The sequence below is a fragment of the Taudactylus pleione genome, unplaced genomic scaffold, assembly GCF_031769625.1.
Source record: "Taudactylus pleione unplaced genomic scaffold, aTauple2 ptg000009l, whole genome shotgun sequence".
Lineage (NCBI taxonomy): Eukaryota > Metazoa > Chordata > Amphibia > Anura > Myobatrachidae > Taudactylus > Taudactylus pleione.
Genome location: NW_028284412.1, coordinates 12,000,225 through 12,014,407, shown reverse-complemented (window position 1 = coordinate 12,014,407; position 14,183 = coordinate 12,000,225). Strand labels below are relative to the sequence as shown.

At 48.1% G+C, this 14,183-nt stretch overlaps 1 protein-coding gene across 1 annotated transcript in view; it reads right to left on the bottom strand.

Moving 5' to 3' along the window:
- Window positions 1-14,183, bottom strand: part of CENPI (centromere protein I) — a 131,371-nt gene that overhangs the window by 111,204 nt on the left and 5,984 nt on the right. Inside the window, exons 2-5 of the mRNA XM_088466772.1 lie at window positions 13,376-13,530; window positions 12,826-12,963; window positions 11,807-11,925; window positions 500-607 (exon numbers count right to left, since the gene is read on the bottom strand). Coding sequence (XP_088322898.1) covers window positions 500-607; window positions 11,807-11,925; window positions 12,826-12,963; window positions 13,376-13,469 — 459 coding nt within the window. The 5' untranslated portion in view covers window positions 13,470-13,530. The remainder of the gene's footprint in view (window positions 1-499; window positions 608-11,806; window positions 11,926-12,825; window positions 12,964-13,375; window positions 13,531-14,183) is intronic.

Genomic DNA, 14,183 nt, shown 5'->3' with positions numbered 1-14,183 from the left:
AAGGGTGGTCACACCAAATATTGATTTGATTTGTCTTCTGTCCATTCACTTTGCATTTTGTTAATTGCTAAAAATAAACTATTAAACACTTCTATTTTTGAAAGCATTCTTACTTTTTTCCACACCTGCCAAAAACTTTTGCACAGTACTAATATATTATATTATAATTAATATATATTTTTTTTATTTTCTATTTATTTTTACACCCTCACACACATATATTCAACTTTTTTTTATGACTGCATTCAAGTACTTCCATATTTTGCTTAACCTTTTTCTCCCGTGTTACGTGTGCCTCCTATTCTGCCTTTGTTAAGCAGACGTGACACAAACCCTTTTAGAAGTAAAAGCCTAGAACGGCTGCCAATTTCATTACCAAAAACTGCAGACTTTTACTTATAATTCTATAGTCAATGACAAAATGTAAGAAACAAAAAAAAAAAAAAAAAAAAAAGGAGAGAATGGCTTCAGAGTAGCTAAAATGGAGAGGTGTTCATACCAATTTGTCATCCTGTATCAAACAGAAGAAAAAATTGTAGAATGAAGAGAGGATGTCTTTACATGGAATGAGATCTAACACAGAGGTCAGCCAGCGAATAAAAAAAATCTGCAGATAGAAAAATAAATACATGAATCTACAGGTTATGCAGTGATACATACAGATTAGCTAAGGCAGGACAGGACAGAGGTAGTAGGGTCTGAGTTTTCAGAAGCAGCACGATTCTGGCGATCTCTGCTGCAGTTTGAAGCGGCATTCGTTTAAGTGGCAAAAGCATCCTGGCTTTGACTTTCAGAATTATTACCGCTTTAAATCTGCAGCCAAGATTGCCGGAATTGAGCTGCTTCCGAAAACTTGGACCCTGCTAAATAACCCCCAAAGTATCAAAAGACATGGGCTTGAGTACATTTGAAACAAGGCAGGGGTTGTAAAAATTATATAAGGCTATGGTCCTGATACAGAGGAGGACGTAGTACCGTATCGTACACAAGCCGCCGATGTCTTTAGTCTGAGCCGCACTGCACATTCAACCCGATGGTTACATTTGAAAGCCACAGAAATAATTTGGACGCAGAAAGAGGTAATTTCAGTGGATGGTTCTAGGTGGCAACAGTGGGGTGGCTAGCCACACGGGGGGGGGGGTGTCGCCAGCGACTGCATCTTTTGCAGCTATTGAATTGGCAATGGTAGCCATGTTGAGAGACATTCAGCACTTCCATAGGAATCCCATCGGCTGCAGCATTAGCATAAAGACAGTGATGCTGCGTAACAAGACGGAGTCGCCACTGCAACTGCGCCTCTTCTGAATCAGGCCCTATATCTAATGACAGGAAGTTTATATAGGTACTAAATTAGAATACACAACACAGTAATGCATTATTAGGATGTGCTGTCATCTATGGACACAGTGGATAAAGATTTAATCTCTCGTTGGAATTAGTAATTGTAAAAATGCTCCATTACACATACAGTAATGTGTGTTAGATGGATGAATGCACGGCCTTAACAAGTTTTCTAATGAGAAGTGCGGAGACAAAATCTCATGTGCGCTTAGGGATATATACGGATTAGAGTCAGTGTCCAAGATAATTTCCATATGCTTTGACCAGATGCTGAACGCAGCATAAACAGATGTCATTTGAATCAATACATTAACCATTCTGCAAGCGCCTGACATCTGAAGCATCTTCTAGTACTATGATTACCCAAAGCAATCAGTGGTCCCCCCACCTAAATCCACAACATTGCAGCAGATTCAGAGTGGCACGCAAGCCGGCCACAACTGCACTCGCACTGTATGTGGGGAACAAATGCAAATATTTGCTTGTATAGCAGGTTTTACGGATCGATACGAACGCACTGCCCAGATCCATCTGCTTGTTCAAATACACATCTTTGTTGCAGTCGAGCCAAATAGCCCCTCACACACCAGGTCCCGTGAGAGACTGCTAGCGTTGGGCACCTTTTTTTGCTGAAAATGTGTCTGAGTCACAATGCGGCTAGAACGCACCAGCAGACTGTGCTGATTACTTTGATAAGCAACACTTGGATATCTGTGTTCAACTGAGTCTCTGAAACTGTATACCAGCGGTGGCCAACCTGTGGTTCTTGAGCCACATGCGGCTCTTCCGTTGTTCTGATGCCTCCACTGATAGGCGTGCAGCTGTTCAGGAGGCATGTCCTTTGTAGCAGCAGTCTGCTCCGCTCCGAAGGCATGTATGGGTGATGTGGTGATGCCACACCGCAAACAGGGAGGTGGAGCTGAACTTGTGACTGAACCTGAAGCCACGAGGAGGACGCGATCACAGACGCTGGAGTCTACCTACGTGACACAGTTGCAACAGGTAAGAGCTCTGGGGGGGGGGGGGGGTTATTGTTTTTCTTTCATTTTATTTGTGATGTGGGTGGGCTGGAGTGGCCCATGGAGTGGTAGGGACTGTGGGGGAAGGTGGTTCTACTGGAGTGGCCCAGGGAGAGAGGGGGGGTGCTGTTGTGACACATGGAGAGGCTGCTGGAGTGACACATGAGGAGGACTGGAGTGACACCAGGTGGGGTTGGATTGTATTATGTGAATGTTTTTTTGGTTTTTTTTTCAGTGTATTTTATGTGGATGTGACAATGTTTTTTTATATTGTTTTGGCTTTTTCTTTCCCTTCAATAGTTACCTCCACGGTGATTGTGTGCATGTGCTTTTACATGCTCCGACAAACATCATACCAGGGTTTGTTTGCACATGCGCCTTCGCCGTGCACATGATCTCAGCTCTTTGACTTACCTACAGATATTTTGGTCTCTTTGCCAGATTGGTTGGCCACCCCTGCTGTATACAGAGTGCTACAACGTAGCGGTCACAGCTTTACTCATTCCAAGTTCCGTTGTGCTTCATATACAAACTCAGGTGCACACAGCTAAACAAGTGTCGTATATATCACATTAATCAGCAGAGTCAGTTGGTGCGTCTTAGTCGCATTGCGACAGACAACTTCGGTAAAAGAAGAAAAAAAAAAAAAGACGCCCGATGCTACCAGAGCAGCATGGAACCTGGCGGCTCACTCACACCAGGCAAGTCACGCTGTGTGGCGTATTAAGGCTAGATGTAGGAGGACTCATCTGCATTTATGATCAGAGAGCACTTTCACCAGTCCTATACCTGGTGCAACAGTTCCATCTGAAATCAGACGACTCAGCATAGCCCGCAGTTCTGTCTACACCTCTTCACTCAACTTAGCCTACATGCCAAAGCCCCATTGCCGCCAAGTTACGCTCCTCCAGTGGAGCTGCGAAAGAGATGCTACAACTATTGCGCATGGTTACGGAGCCAAGAGCCGCCTGCACAACCCACTTGCGTGCAATTCTGAATCAGCCTCAATGTGAGCACAGCCCTATCCAGAGCGAGGAGCACAAGTGAACCAATGGATAGGATTCTTAGGCTTCATTTTGACATAAAAGTTTTATACCAAGCAGCAGGAAAATATTTAAGCATTACACTTCCAAGATATTAGTTCAAATAGTAATGGTACAACAGAATTATAGGTAAATCAATATTATGCGTCCTGTCTAGAGTGCACAATATCACACTGAAGGGATCGAACATTATTATTGGATGCATTGATAAAGAACAAAACGTTTTTAGTTAAACCCTCTAACGGAGGTAAGAGAACTGCATAGGGAAAGTATAGAGAGAACGAGGAGAGGGGGAAATGTTGTGTCAGATGGCTGCACAATATTAATACACACAAACATACACACTATGCACGTTGTTTTACATATGCTTTATGTATAATTATTAAGGGGACCACCATCCGTCCCCAAAAACCCACGTTACCGGAGTTTAAAATAACTACAATGAGACACTATGGTCAGATATAAATCAAAATATGTATTAAAACCATATTCTCTTTGGGTTGGAATACCTAAAGGGTAAGTATTTGTCAGACAACCTTCTTCCTAATCATTTAGAGTGGGCTGGGCTCAATAATGGGAAACAGTCTGAAGATATGGTATAAATGTCAGTTTGACAAGTAGCTTTAATTTGGACTATTACAAATATTTCAGATATTGTTGCCATGGAGTATAAAACTTATAAGTGTAAAGCAATCAGACAAGTACTAGCTTCGTAGTAAAAAAAATAATAATAATAAAAAAAAAAAAATTAGAAACATTGAGTTACAGCAAAAAATATTTTCAACAGTTTACTGTATATAAAATATGAGATATGGTAAGAACTTACCCTTGTTATCTCTATTTCTACGAAGTCCATAGGGTTCCACAGGATACCTTGGGGTATAGGTGTGACGTCAGTCGCAGGGCACCAAAGAGTTAAGCTTTCAGCCTCCCAGGATGCACTAGGTCCCCCTCCTATACCCCGCCCCCGAGCCAAGGCACCTCAGTTAGTTACCAAGCCATAGGCCGGAGGAGGAGAAGGAAGAGAGAGAACAAAGATCTGGACACATACAAGAATCACATTCTCACCAGAGGGAGACGGAAAACCGGTGACCAGAGCAAAGCCCATCTGCAGCACAGGTGCGACAGGGCGGGAGTCCTGTGGAACCCTATGGACTTCGTAGAAATAGAGATAACAAGGGTAAGTTCTTACCATATCTCATATTTTCTACTTCAGGGTCCATAGGGTATCCACAGGATACCTTGGGGATGTCCCAAAGCAGTATCCTTTAAGGGTGGGGACGCTCCTGTGCAGAAAGGAGAATCCGCCGCCCGAAGGAAGCATCCTGAGAGGCGAAGGTGTCAAACCTGTAATACCTCACGAAGGTATGGACAGAAGACCACGTAGCAGCCTTGCAGATCTGAACTGCCGAGGCACCACGTCGAGCTGCCCACGAAGGACCCACAGACCTAGTGGAATGAGCCTTCAGAGAAGGAGGGACCGGTAGGCCTTCATGAAGATAAGCTTCAGAAATAGCCATACGGATCCAGGCTGCCAAAGTTTGCTTTGAAGCAGGCCAACCCTTTTTACGGAAGCCAAAGAGGACAAACAAAGCGTCCGACTTCCTAAACGAAGAAGTGCGGTCAACATAAGTCCTTAAGGCCCGCACAACATCCAAAGAGGCCTCACCCACGGAAAGACCCGGTGAGTTAAAGGCCGGAACAACTATTTCCTCGTTAATATGAAACTGGGAAACAACTTTGGGAAGAAACTCGGGCCGAGTGCGGAGCACTGCCCTGTTCCCATAAAAAACCAAGAAAGGGGGTCTACAAGAAAGAGCCCCTAACTCAGAAACACGTCTGGCCGAAGCAATGGCCAGAAGGAAAACAGTCTTAGCTGTTAGCCATTTAAGATCCACTGAGCCCAGTGGTTCAAACGGCGGTCCTTGGAGAGCCCTCAGGACCACAGCCAAATCCCAAGGCGCCACAGGTGGAACAAAGGGCGGCTGAATGCGGAGAACACCCTGCATAAAGGTGCGCACATCCGGGATTGTAGCAATCCTACGGTGAAACCAGACAGATAGGGCCGAAACCTGTACCTTCAAAGAAGCAAGGCGAAGCCCATGATCTAGTCCCGCTTGCAGGAAGGCGAGAATCCGAGACAGACGAAACTCCCGCGGTGCATAACCTCTCGGTCGACACCACTAGAAGAACGTATGCCACACGCGATGGTATATCCTCGCGGAAGACGGTTTCCGAGCTCGTAACATGGTCCGCACCACAGAGCTGGAAAACCCCCGGGACCTCAGCATGGCCGTCTCAACAGCCACGCCGTCAAAGACAGCCGAGTCAGGTCCGGGTGAAGGCAAGGACCCTGAGACAGAAGGTCCGGTCGTAGCGGCAACCGCAGAGGAATGTCCACGGACAGACCCTGAAGGTCTGAGAACCAGTGCCGTCTGGGCCACGCGGGAGCTATCAACAGGAGCGTCCCTCCTTCCTGTTTGAATTTCCGGATTACCCGTGGAAGAAGGGAGACCGGAGGGAACAGGTATGCGAACCGGAACGTCCACCGGACGGACAGAGCATCCACCAGAGACGCCCCTTCGTCTCTTGTGCGAGACCCGTACACCGGCAACTTGTTGTTGTGCCGGGACGCCATGAGGTCGATTTCTGGAAAACCCCACCTGTCCACCAGTAGTTGAAAAACGTCCGGGTGCAGGGACCATTCCCCCGGATGAACGTCCTGGCGACTTAGAAAGTCCGCCTCCCAATTGAGCACTCCCGGGATGAAGACCGCTGATATGGCCGGAAGATTGCGCTCCGCCCAAACCAGGATCCGAGAGACCTCTACGAGAGCCGCCCGACTGCGAGTTCCTCCTTGCCTGTTTATGTAGGCCACGGTGGTAGCGTTGTCCGACTGGACCTGCACCGGGCGACCCTGGAGAAACCGCTGTGCCTGCTGGAGAGCATTGAAGACCGCACGGAGTTCCAAGATATTTATTGGAAGCTCCGCTTCTGTCGGCGTCCACCTGCCCTGGAACAAGTGTGGACCCGAAACTGCTCCCCAGCCCCGAAGACTGGCGTCCGTTGTCAACAGGACCCAATTTGGAACCCAGAACGGACGTCCCTTGTTGAGGTGGGTCGTCTGTAACCACCACGTAAGGGACAGGCGAACCTCCTGGGTGAGCACAATCGTCTGGGACTTCAGAGACTGAGTCAGCCCGTTCCACTTGGACAGGATCAGGTGCTGCAGAGGTCTGGAGTGAAACTGGGCGTATTCCACCATGTCGAACACCGACACCATGGAGCCCAGTAACCTCATCGCCGAGTGTAAGGACACCCGGCGGCTGTGCAGACAACTGCGCACCCTTGACTGTAAAGCAGAGATCTTGTCCTCCGTCACGAAGATCCTTTGCTGTCCCGAGTCCAATAAGGCTCCAAGATGCAGAATCCTCCGAGACGGGATTAGAGTGGACTTCTGCCAGTTGATTAGCCAGCCGTGCCGTTGCAGCAGTGCAATGGTCAGGTCCAAGTGGCGTAACAGGAGCTCTGGAGATCCTGCCACCAATAACAGGTCGTCCAAATACGGCAACATGCGGACTCCCTGCAGCCGCAGAGAAGCCGCCATGACCGCCATCACCTTGGTGAAAACACGTGGTGCTGTTGCCAGGCCAAAAGGTAACGCCCGAAACTGGAAGTGGTCGCTGCTGATTGCAAACCTGAGGAACTGTTGATGGCGCCAAAGAATAGGGACATGCAGGTAAGCGTCCTGTATGTCCAATGACACCAAGTAGTCCCCAGGTTCCAGCGCCAGAATGATGGACCGTAGGGTCTCCATCCGAAACTTCGGGACCCGCAAAGACTTGTTGAGTGCTTTGAGGTTGAGAATCGGACGATATGACCCATTGGGTTTCTGTACCAAAAATAGATTTGAATAGAAACCCTGGCCCCTCTGGGAGAATGGAACCGCCACTATAACTCCAGCCTGGAGCATAGTGTGCAATACCTTCCGCAGCTCCGTAGCCTTGTTCCGGTCTGATGGGAGACCCGTGGTGAAGAAGCGAGCCGGGGGTCTGTGCCGGAAGGAGAGGGCGTATCCGTGGGAAACCACCTCCAGAACCCAAGTGTCTGTCGTAGTGGTCGACCAACACTGGGCGAACTGTAGCAGGCGGCCTCCCACCCTGGGATCCCCCAAAGGGAGGCCCGGACCGTCAGGCCGCAGGCTTGTCATCTGGCTTGGGGGCCGGACGTCTGGTACTCCATGCCTGCTTCCGGGGCTTGACCGATTTCTTAGGGCCAGCCTGTCGAGGAAACGACTGTGGTTTGGGCCTGCCCTGGGCCCTAGATGACCGAAAGGACGATGGTCCCGAACCAGAAGGAGCAGCGGCCGACGGGAGACAGGCAGATTTGGCTGCCGCCAGCGTGGCCACAATCTTATCCAGATCCGGACCGAAGAGAACTTCTCCGGTAAACGGCAACGCTTCCAGACCTTTCTTGGAATCTGCGTCCGCCTTCCAGGATCGCAGCCACAAGGTGCGACGAGCAGCTACCGCTGCTGAAGAAATTCTAGACACCAGAGTACTAATGTCTAGAGCCGCCTCGTTGATGTAGGTGGCCGAATCACGGAGATTGCCAATCAACTCCGCCTGATTGGCCGGACAGTCGGATTCAAAAGAAGCCTCTAATGAATCCGCCCAGCGCTCCATCGCTCTGGCAACCCAGCAAATGGCCATAGCCGGCCGTGCTGCCCCCCCTGCAAGGGAATAAGCGGACTTCAGGCAGATTTCTACCTTGCGGTCCGTAGCATCCTTAAGGGAGGACATGGATGGCATCGGCAATGTGGCACTACGGACAAGACGGGTCACGTGAGAATCCACCTGTGGAGGGGATTCCCACTTCGCAAAATAATTATCCGCGAACGGATAAGCCACCGCCAGGCGTCTCTGCGGCTGGTATCTTTTGCCAGGTTGTTTCCACGCCTCCTCTAAATGGTCCACCAACTGACCCGAAAGAGGAAAGACTGTGGCATCGCCCTTCACATCTTTGAAAAAGGCATACTTAGATTTAGCCGCTGGGGGAACTTCGTCCTCAATCACCAAGGCTGTGCAGACCGCCCGAATAAGTCCAGGAATATATACTTTGGACTTAGCATCAGCGTCCTTAGTATGGAGAGGTTCCTGATCGTAAGGATCTAGAATCTCCCCATCATCAGACGTCCCTTCGTCATCCTCATAAGGAGCGGACAGAGACGCCACCGGCCTTTTATGAGACCGCATCACAGACTCCCCTTGCAACACATCCGACAAGTGCTGTACAGAACTCGTCAGGGAGTTAACCCACGCTGGCTCCTGAGAACCCGGGAGCGGGGAAATAGGGAGACTGTGGGGTACCACCAATTGTCGTGGGAACCCCTGCATGGGTGACGACACCACAGACTGCTGGGACAAACCCATCGGAGTAAACGCGGGCTGCGGAGCTAACTGGCCCACTAAAGCTGTTAACGCCTGAGCGAAACAAGCCCAGGGCGGCTCCTGTACCGGTGCTGTAACCGTAATAGGCCGCGCCATGGACAAACACTGCCGGCAAAGGCCCTCCGCGCTACCCTCCCCCTCCGCTAACGGTACTTTGCACGTGCTACACTGTAGCCGGAGGGGAAAATCACTTGCAGACATGATGGCACCACGTATGTGACCTCTCTCACCAATTAAGTATTAAATAGGCGAGAGACCACCCTGCAGCACCGCACCGCAAGGGCTTTAGCAGAAAGAACAGGGACAGTAATAAAGCTGACAGTTTAGAGAAGAAAAGATTACAGGCAGCAGCGCTAGCACAGTCACATACAATGCAGAAAAATAACAATTCCTGCACTAACAGCGCTGATCACTCAACTACACAGACACAGGGCCTGGTAGGACACAGCGCTGCATACACAGACCTGACCACAGCGGAGGAGAGGTATGCGGGGGGACCCAGACCACGATGCTTCCTTCCAGCAGCGTTCACCATGCGTTCTGGAGAAGATGGCCGCCGAGGAGCAGAGAGGAGGCTGGCCTGGGGGAGGAGCGCTGCCACAGGACCAGTCGGCAGCATGCAGAGAGGGCTGTGTGCAGCGGGGGAGGCGCCGGCTGTGAGACAGGGAAGGCGCGCTCCCCTGGCATGCATTTAACCCCTGGGACGCCGCAGCGCTACCGCTCTGCTGCGGTCCGCTGTCCCAGGGGGTAGTGGAAGCGCAGGTTGGTCGCCTGGCTCCACGCTGCAGCCAGTCCCCAGGGAGCCCCCTGCCTGGGGACTTAGGACCATGTGATCAGCGGGGACCCACCGCGGGACCCCGCTGCTTACCTCTGTCCCCCTTGAATCCGGCCATGGTCCGGAGCATCTGGGGTCACCGCTAGCTGTGACCCCAGACGCCCACCAGCATCCCCGGATCAGTACCGGCGTTCTGGTACCGGCGGGGTGTAGGGAAGACAGCATGGACGTCAGGACTGACTGTCCATGCTGTTCATCCAGTTGTGCAGCCACAGCTGCATGAAGAATAAGCTTCAGGGGCTCTTCTAGCCCCCACTCCAACAGGTGCACCCGACTCCGGCCGGGCACCAAACTAAACTGAGGTGCCTTGGCTCGGGGGCGGGGTATAGGAGGGGGACCTAGTGCATCCTGGGAGGCTGAAAGCTTAACTCTTTGGTGCCCTGCGACTGACGTCACACCTATACCCCAAGGTATCCTGTGGATACCCTATGGACCCTGAAGTAGAAATATACAATGTAGATCAAAAACAAAAATAAAGCATGGGGACCCTGAGCGAAGTCACCAATGACCTCCTCTCTGCCAAATCTAAGGAGCACATCACTATATCACACACCATCCTCCTATAAATCTATCACTCCACTGGTATCCATGGTGACGCTATGTCAGGGTCAGCAACCCGTGCCATACGCAACACTTAAGCGGCACAACACCTGGCTGGTTCAAAGTTGGGAGTAGAAGTAGGGATGTGACATCGTGCTGGTGGCTGAGGGGAGGAGCTGCCTACGTGACATGTGACCTACTCTACTGCACAAACATTAAAAGGTCAGAGTCCATGCACTTCAGTGAGAGCCTGTGGAGGAAAGGATGCTGACCCACCTCTCTGCATTAGCTAGTTTCATAGAAAAATTATGGATATATATACGAATTAGGGAATGTGTAGAAGTGTGATGGAACATAAGGGTCATCTGAAGGAGTGTTATGGTATATAAAGAGCAACTGTCTTTGGGCTAAGTCCTACTGGATGTCTCACCACTACCTTAAGCTCAACCCTTCAAAATGAAATCATTGCCTTCCCCCTTCCTCCAGTGACAATACCCCCATTCCTCTGTCCCTCAAGTCTGAATGTCTAGGTGTAATTCTCAAATCTAAACGCTCTCTTTCTAGCCCTACATCCAGTCCCCTCTCAACTTCGTATCGGTTTATTCTTTGCAGTGCTTCCAAGATCTGCCCCTCTTACCCAAGAAACCAACAAAACCCTCATCCATGCCCTTATTTGTCACTGGACTACTGTAATCTACTTCTCACCGGCCTATCGGCCATCTTGCACTCCTTGTCATATTCTAAAGCTGGGTACTCACTAGACGATAAATTTGATGATTTTAGACTTATATGAGCGACAAATCTTCCGCATTGTATAGTGTGTGTACACACTATTGAGCTCTCCAGGGTGTCTTCAGTGACGTCGTGGGATTTGGCAGTGCAGTTCGGCCAATCACACAATATCGCATGCGGCGCAGTGCATATTAACAAAGGATTGTTCAGTCTTTCATTAAAACTTGTAGTGTGTACCAGCAATCTTGCATGGGCCGGGGTGAAGGGTACTCACCCCGACCTTCGTCAAGATTGCCACTCGTTTAAGGTGTAACCGGCACACCCCTCAACCCACTGAAAATCAAATTCAAAATACCCTCACTCGCCTTCAAAGCCCTCAACCACTCCTCACATCCAAAATGCTCCCCCCTCTGCGCTCTCTCTGACACTTACTCACCTTTTCCCTTTATGTGCCCACCTATAGGCCCACCTATAGAATGTAGGTGGGCAGGGCCCTCTCTCCCTTACCTAATTCACGGATTACAACTATTTACATTTGTAAAGTTGTGAATTTGTCTGTTACTGTCTTGTATAATCACCAATATAATGTGTCATTTTGCAGCATGTTCTTCCCGCCAAGTACTGTGCTACAGAAACCTTATAAAATAAATAAGTATATAAAAGAAAACCTAAAAATACTAATACCACTACTATCCACCATCCATAGACGTATCTGCATTAAGTGCAAGACCAAACAATAGAAGTAATATTATTGAAAGAAATACAAGAAATTCTACATTCAATATAATGAATGGTCAGCTTAACCTGACATTTTGTGCATCTGGGAAAATACAAATAAAAACCTACCTGAGTATTGGAGGAACTTTTTCCTGTACAAAACAAAGACACAGCAGTAATTACACTGTCCTGTAGAACTTCTGTAGCAGGAAGCATACACTTTAGGATACGGATGTTCACACTTTCCGCTGAAAAGAAAAAGTGACCAATGGGATTTTTGTACCGACTTTAACCCCTTTTCTCTGCCCAACAGTGAACAATGGGGTATAGTGTGCAATGACAGAATCTTGGGCACTTTTACGTTTAGATCTAGAAAGCACAATCTCCTCCCCCTCTATACATAAGGAACTTCAGTAATTTGCTAACAAGCTGAAGGACAGAACCAGAAAAACAGAACACAATGGAGAGGAGAGAATCACATTTTCCAAGTGCAATAACTTTCCTAACAAGGAAAAAAAAACAAACAAGAAAAAAATCAAGAAAAATATGCAGCATAAAGTGAGCACATCATGTGCCCCCAATTGGACCCAGATATAAATATTAAACAGAAGCAAGGGAGGGTACGCTTGGCAGTAGCAGTGCTCAGCACCTTAGGTCTAAAACTGGCATCTTTAGATGCCATAGGATTGATTCTGTAGAATTTTGTGTAGGTGTGTACCCAAGACCAGGTGGCTACATAGCACAGATGTTCACGTGAGGGCCCATGTTTCAATCCCAAAGAGACACCAACCGAGCTGGTGCAATAGTCAGGGACATTCTCAGGACCAGGTTGTGCTCTCCCAATGTAAGCATGGCGAATTACTAAAGTAATCCACCCGACAAAGAAGCGGACCAACGTCTCTTGTGACATTTGTAAGGCCAAACAGATTACACATCGTACGCAATTGTAAAGTATTATGAACATATATCCTCCTCAATGCCCTTACTACATCCAAACCCCTCTTCCTCTGGAGACCTATCCAGATCGAAGGCTGAAATTGTCCTGATTTATATGGAACTTACAAATGTAAGTTAACATCACTTGCTACACTACAAAAAAAAGTTACTTATTTTACTTAAAATGTTACTAATAGACGTAGAAAACTTACCTAAGTTGCCACTTAGAACCTGTCTGAGCAGAATGTCAATGCCATCTGCAGGGATTCCATGTTGCAGTCCAAACGTCTCTACTGCAGCGACATGCTGGAGCAGCATAGAGTTTCCTCTCAAGAACACTTTCGTGTTAACTACAGAAACACAAATAGAACGTTTATAACAAGTTTGCAATTTGCTCCTTATAGTTGAGGTAAAAATTCCTTGAAAAAAAAAAAAAAAAGACATTGATGACAGCACACAGAAGTGTCCTAAAATATACCAAAGCTCTTCCTTCTTTCTTTATCTTTTATATGTAGAAAATCAAATGACCACTTCTCTTTATTGCTCATAGATGGAAGAGAATAAAGAGCAGAACATAGTATTATATTGTTTGTGCGTTGTCATCAAAGTCTTTTTTTATGAATTATGACTATATAGTGTGTGTTTAGGTGAAACATTCAAGATAGTTACCTTGATAGTGCTTGATTCAAGATTAATTAAATTTTGCATGTTTGTTCCTCATAGTGCATCAAGACAAAGAACAAGGTGCAAAAATAAACTTACTGCGCCTGAAATATTGAAGTGCCTCATTCAGGAGTTTGACACTGAGGTCATGCTTGCTCAAAGTCTGCCGTGGCCTCAGCTTCGGAGACGCCATTCCTGTGTCTTTCACAAGTGTCTACAGGGTTCCGGCCAAGGTAATTTAAAACTACCAAGTCCTAGAGTAATAATAATAATTTCTTTTTTCAACAAACCTGTAGTTACAGTTCCAAAACAGACTTGAATAATTGGATTATAAAAAAATTCTGAGAGTGATACAAGGATGTTGTGAAACAATCATTAATTCACACAATTTTGTTAATCTTTCCATAATGCTCACCGACAAGCCCACTGCATACATGACAAGGGGCCTGATGCATAGCGCTCGCAAGCGGGTCGATGGTGGGGTACTACGCGCGCGCAAGCCCCGGAGCAAAAGAATTTCTCTGGCTCCAGGGCTCACAACAAAAGGGGTGGCTGTCGATATTGATTGACAGATCGCCCCGTTTTGTAGGCGGGGAGGGGGGTGGCTACAGAGACCCTACCACAAGAGTCTCGTCGCAAGCCCCGATGGTCGACCATCACCTGGCCGCTCGCAAAAGCTGTGGGTGGTCACCCCCACTTAGTGAGCAGCCAAGAGGCCGGCTCAATTAAAACAAATGCCGCCCTGATTCAGAGTGAGCGCTCTGAAAGAGCGTCCGGCTCTGAATCAGGGCCTAGGTGTTTGTCAACACACCCCTGACAAAATATCTAGGTGCTCCTTCTCTTCCCCAAGCTGTCTCTTAAAAAATATAAATCTAAGAAACATTGATGGGAAACTTGGCCTGCAATA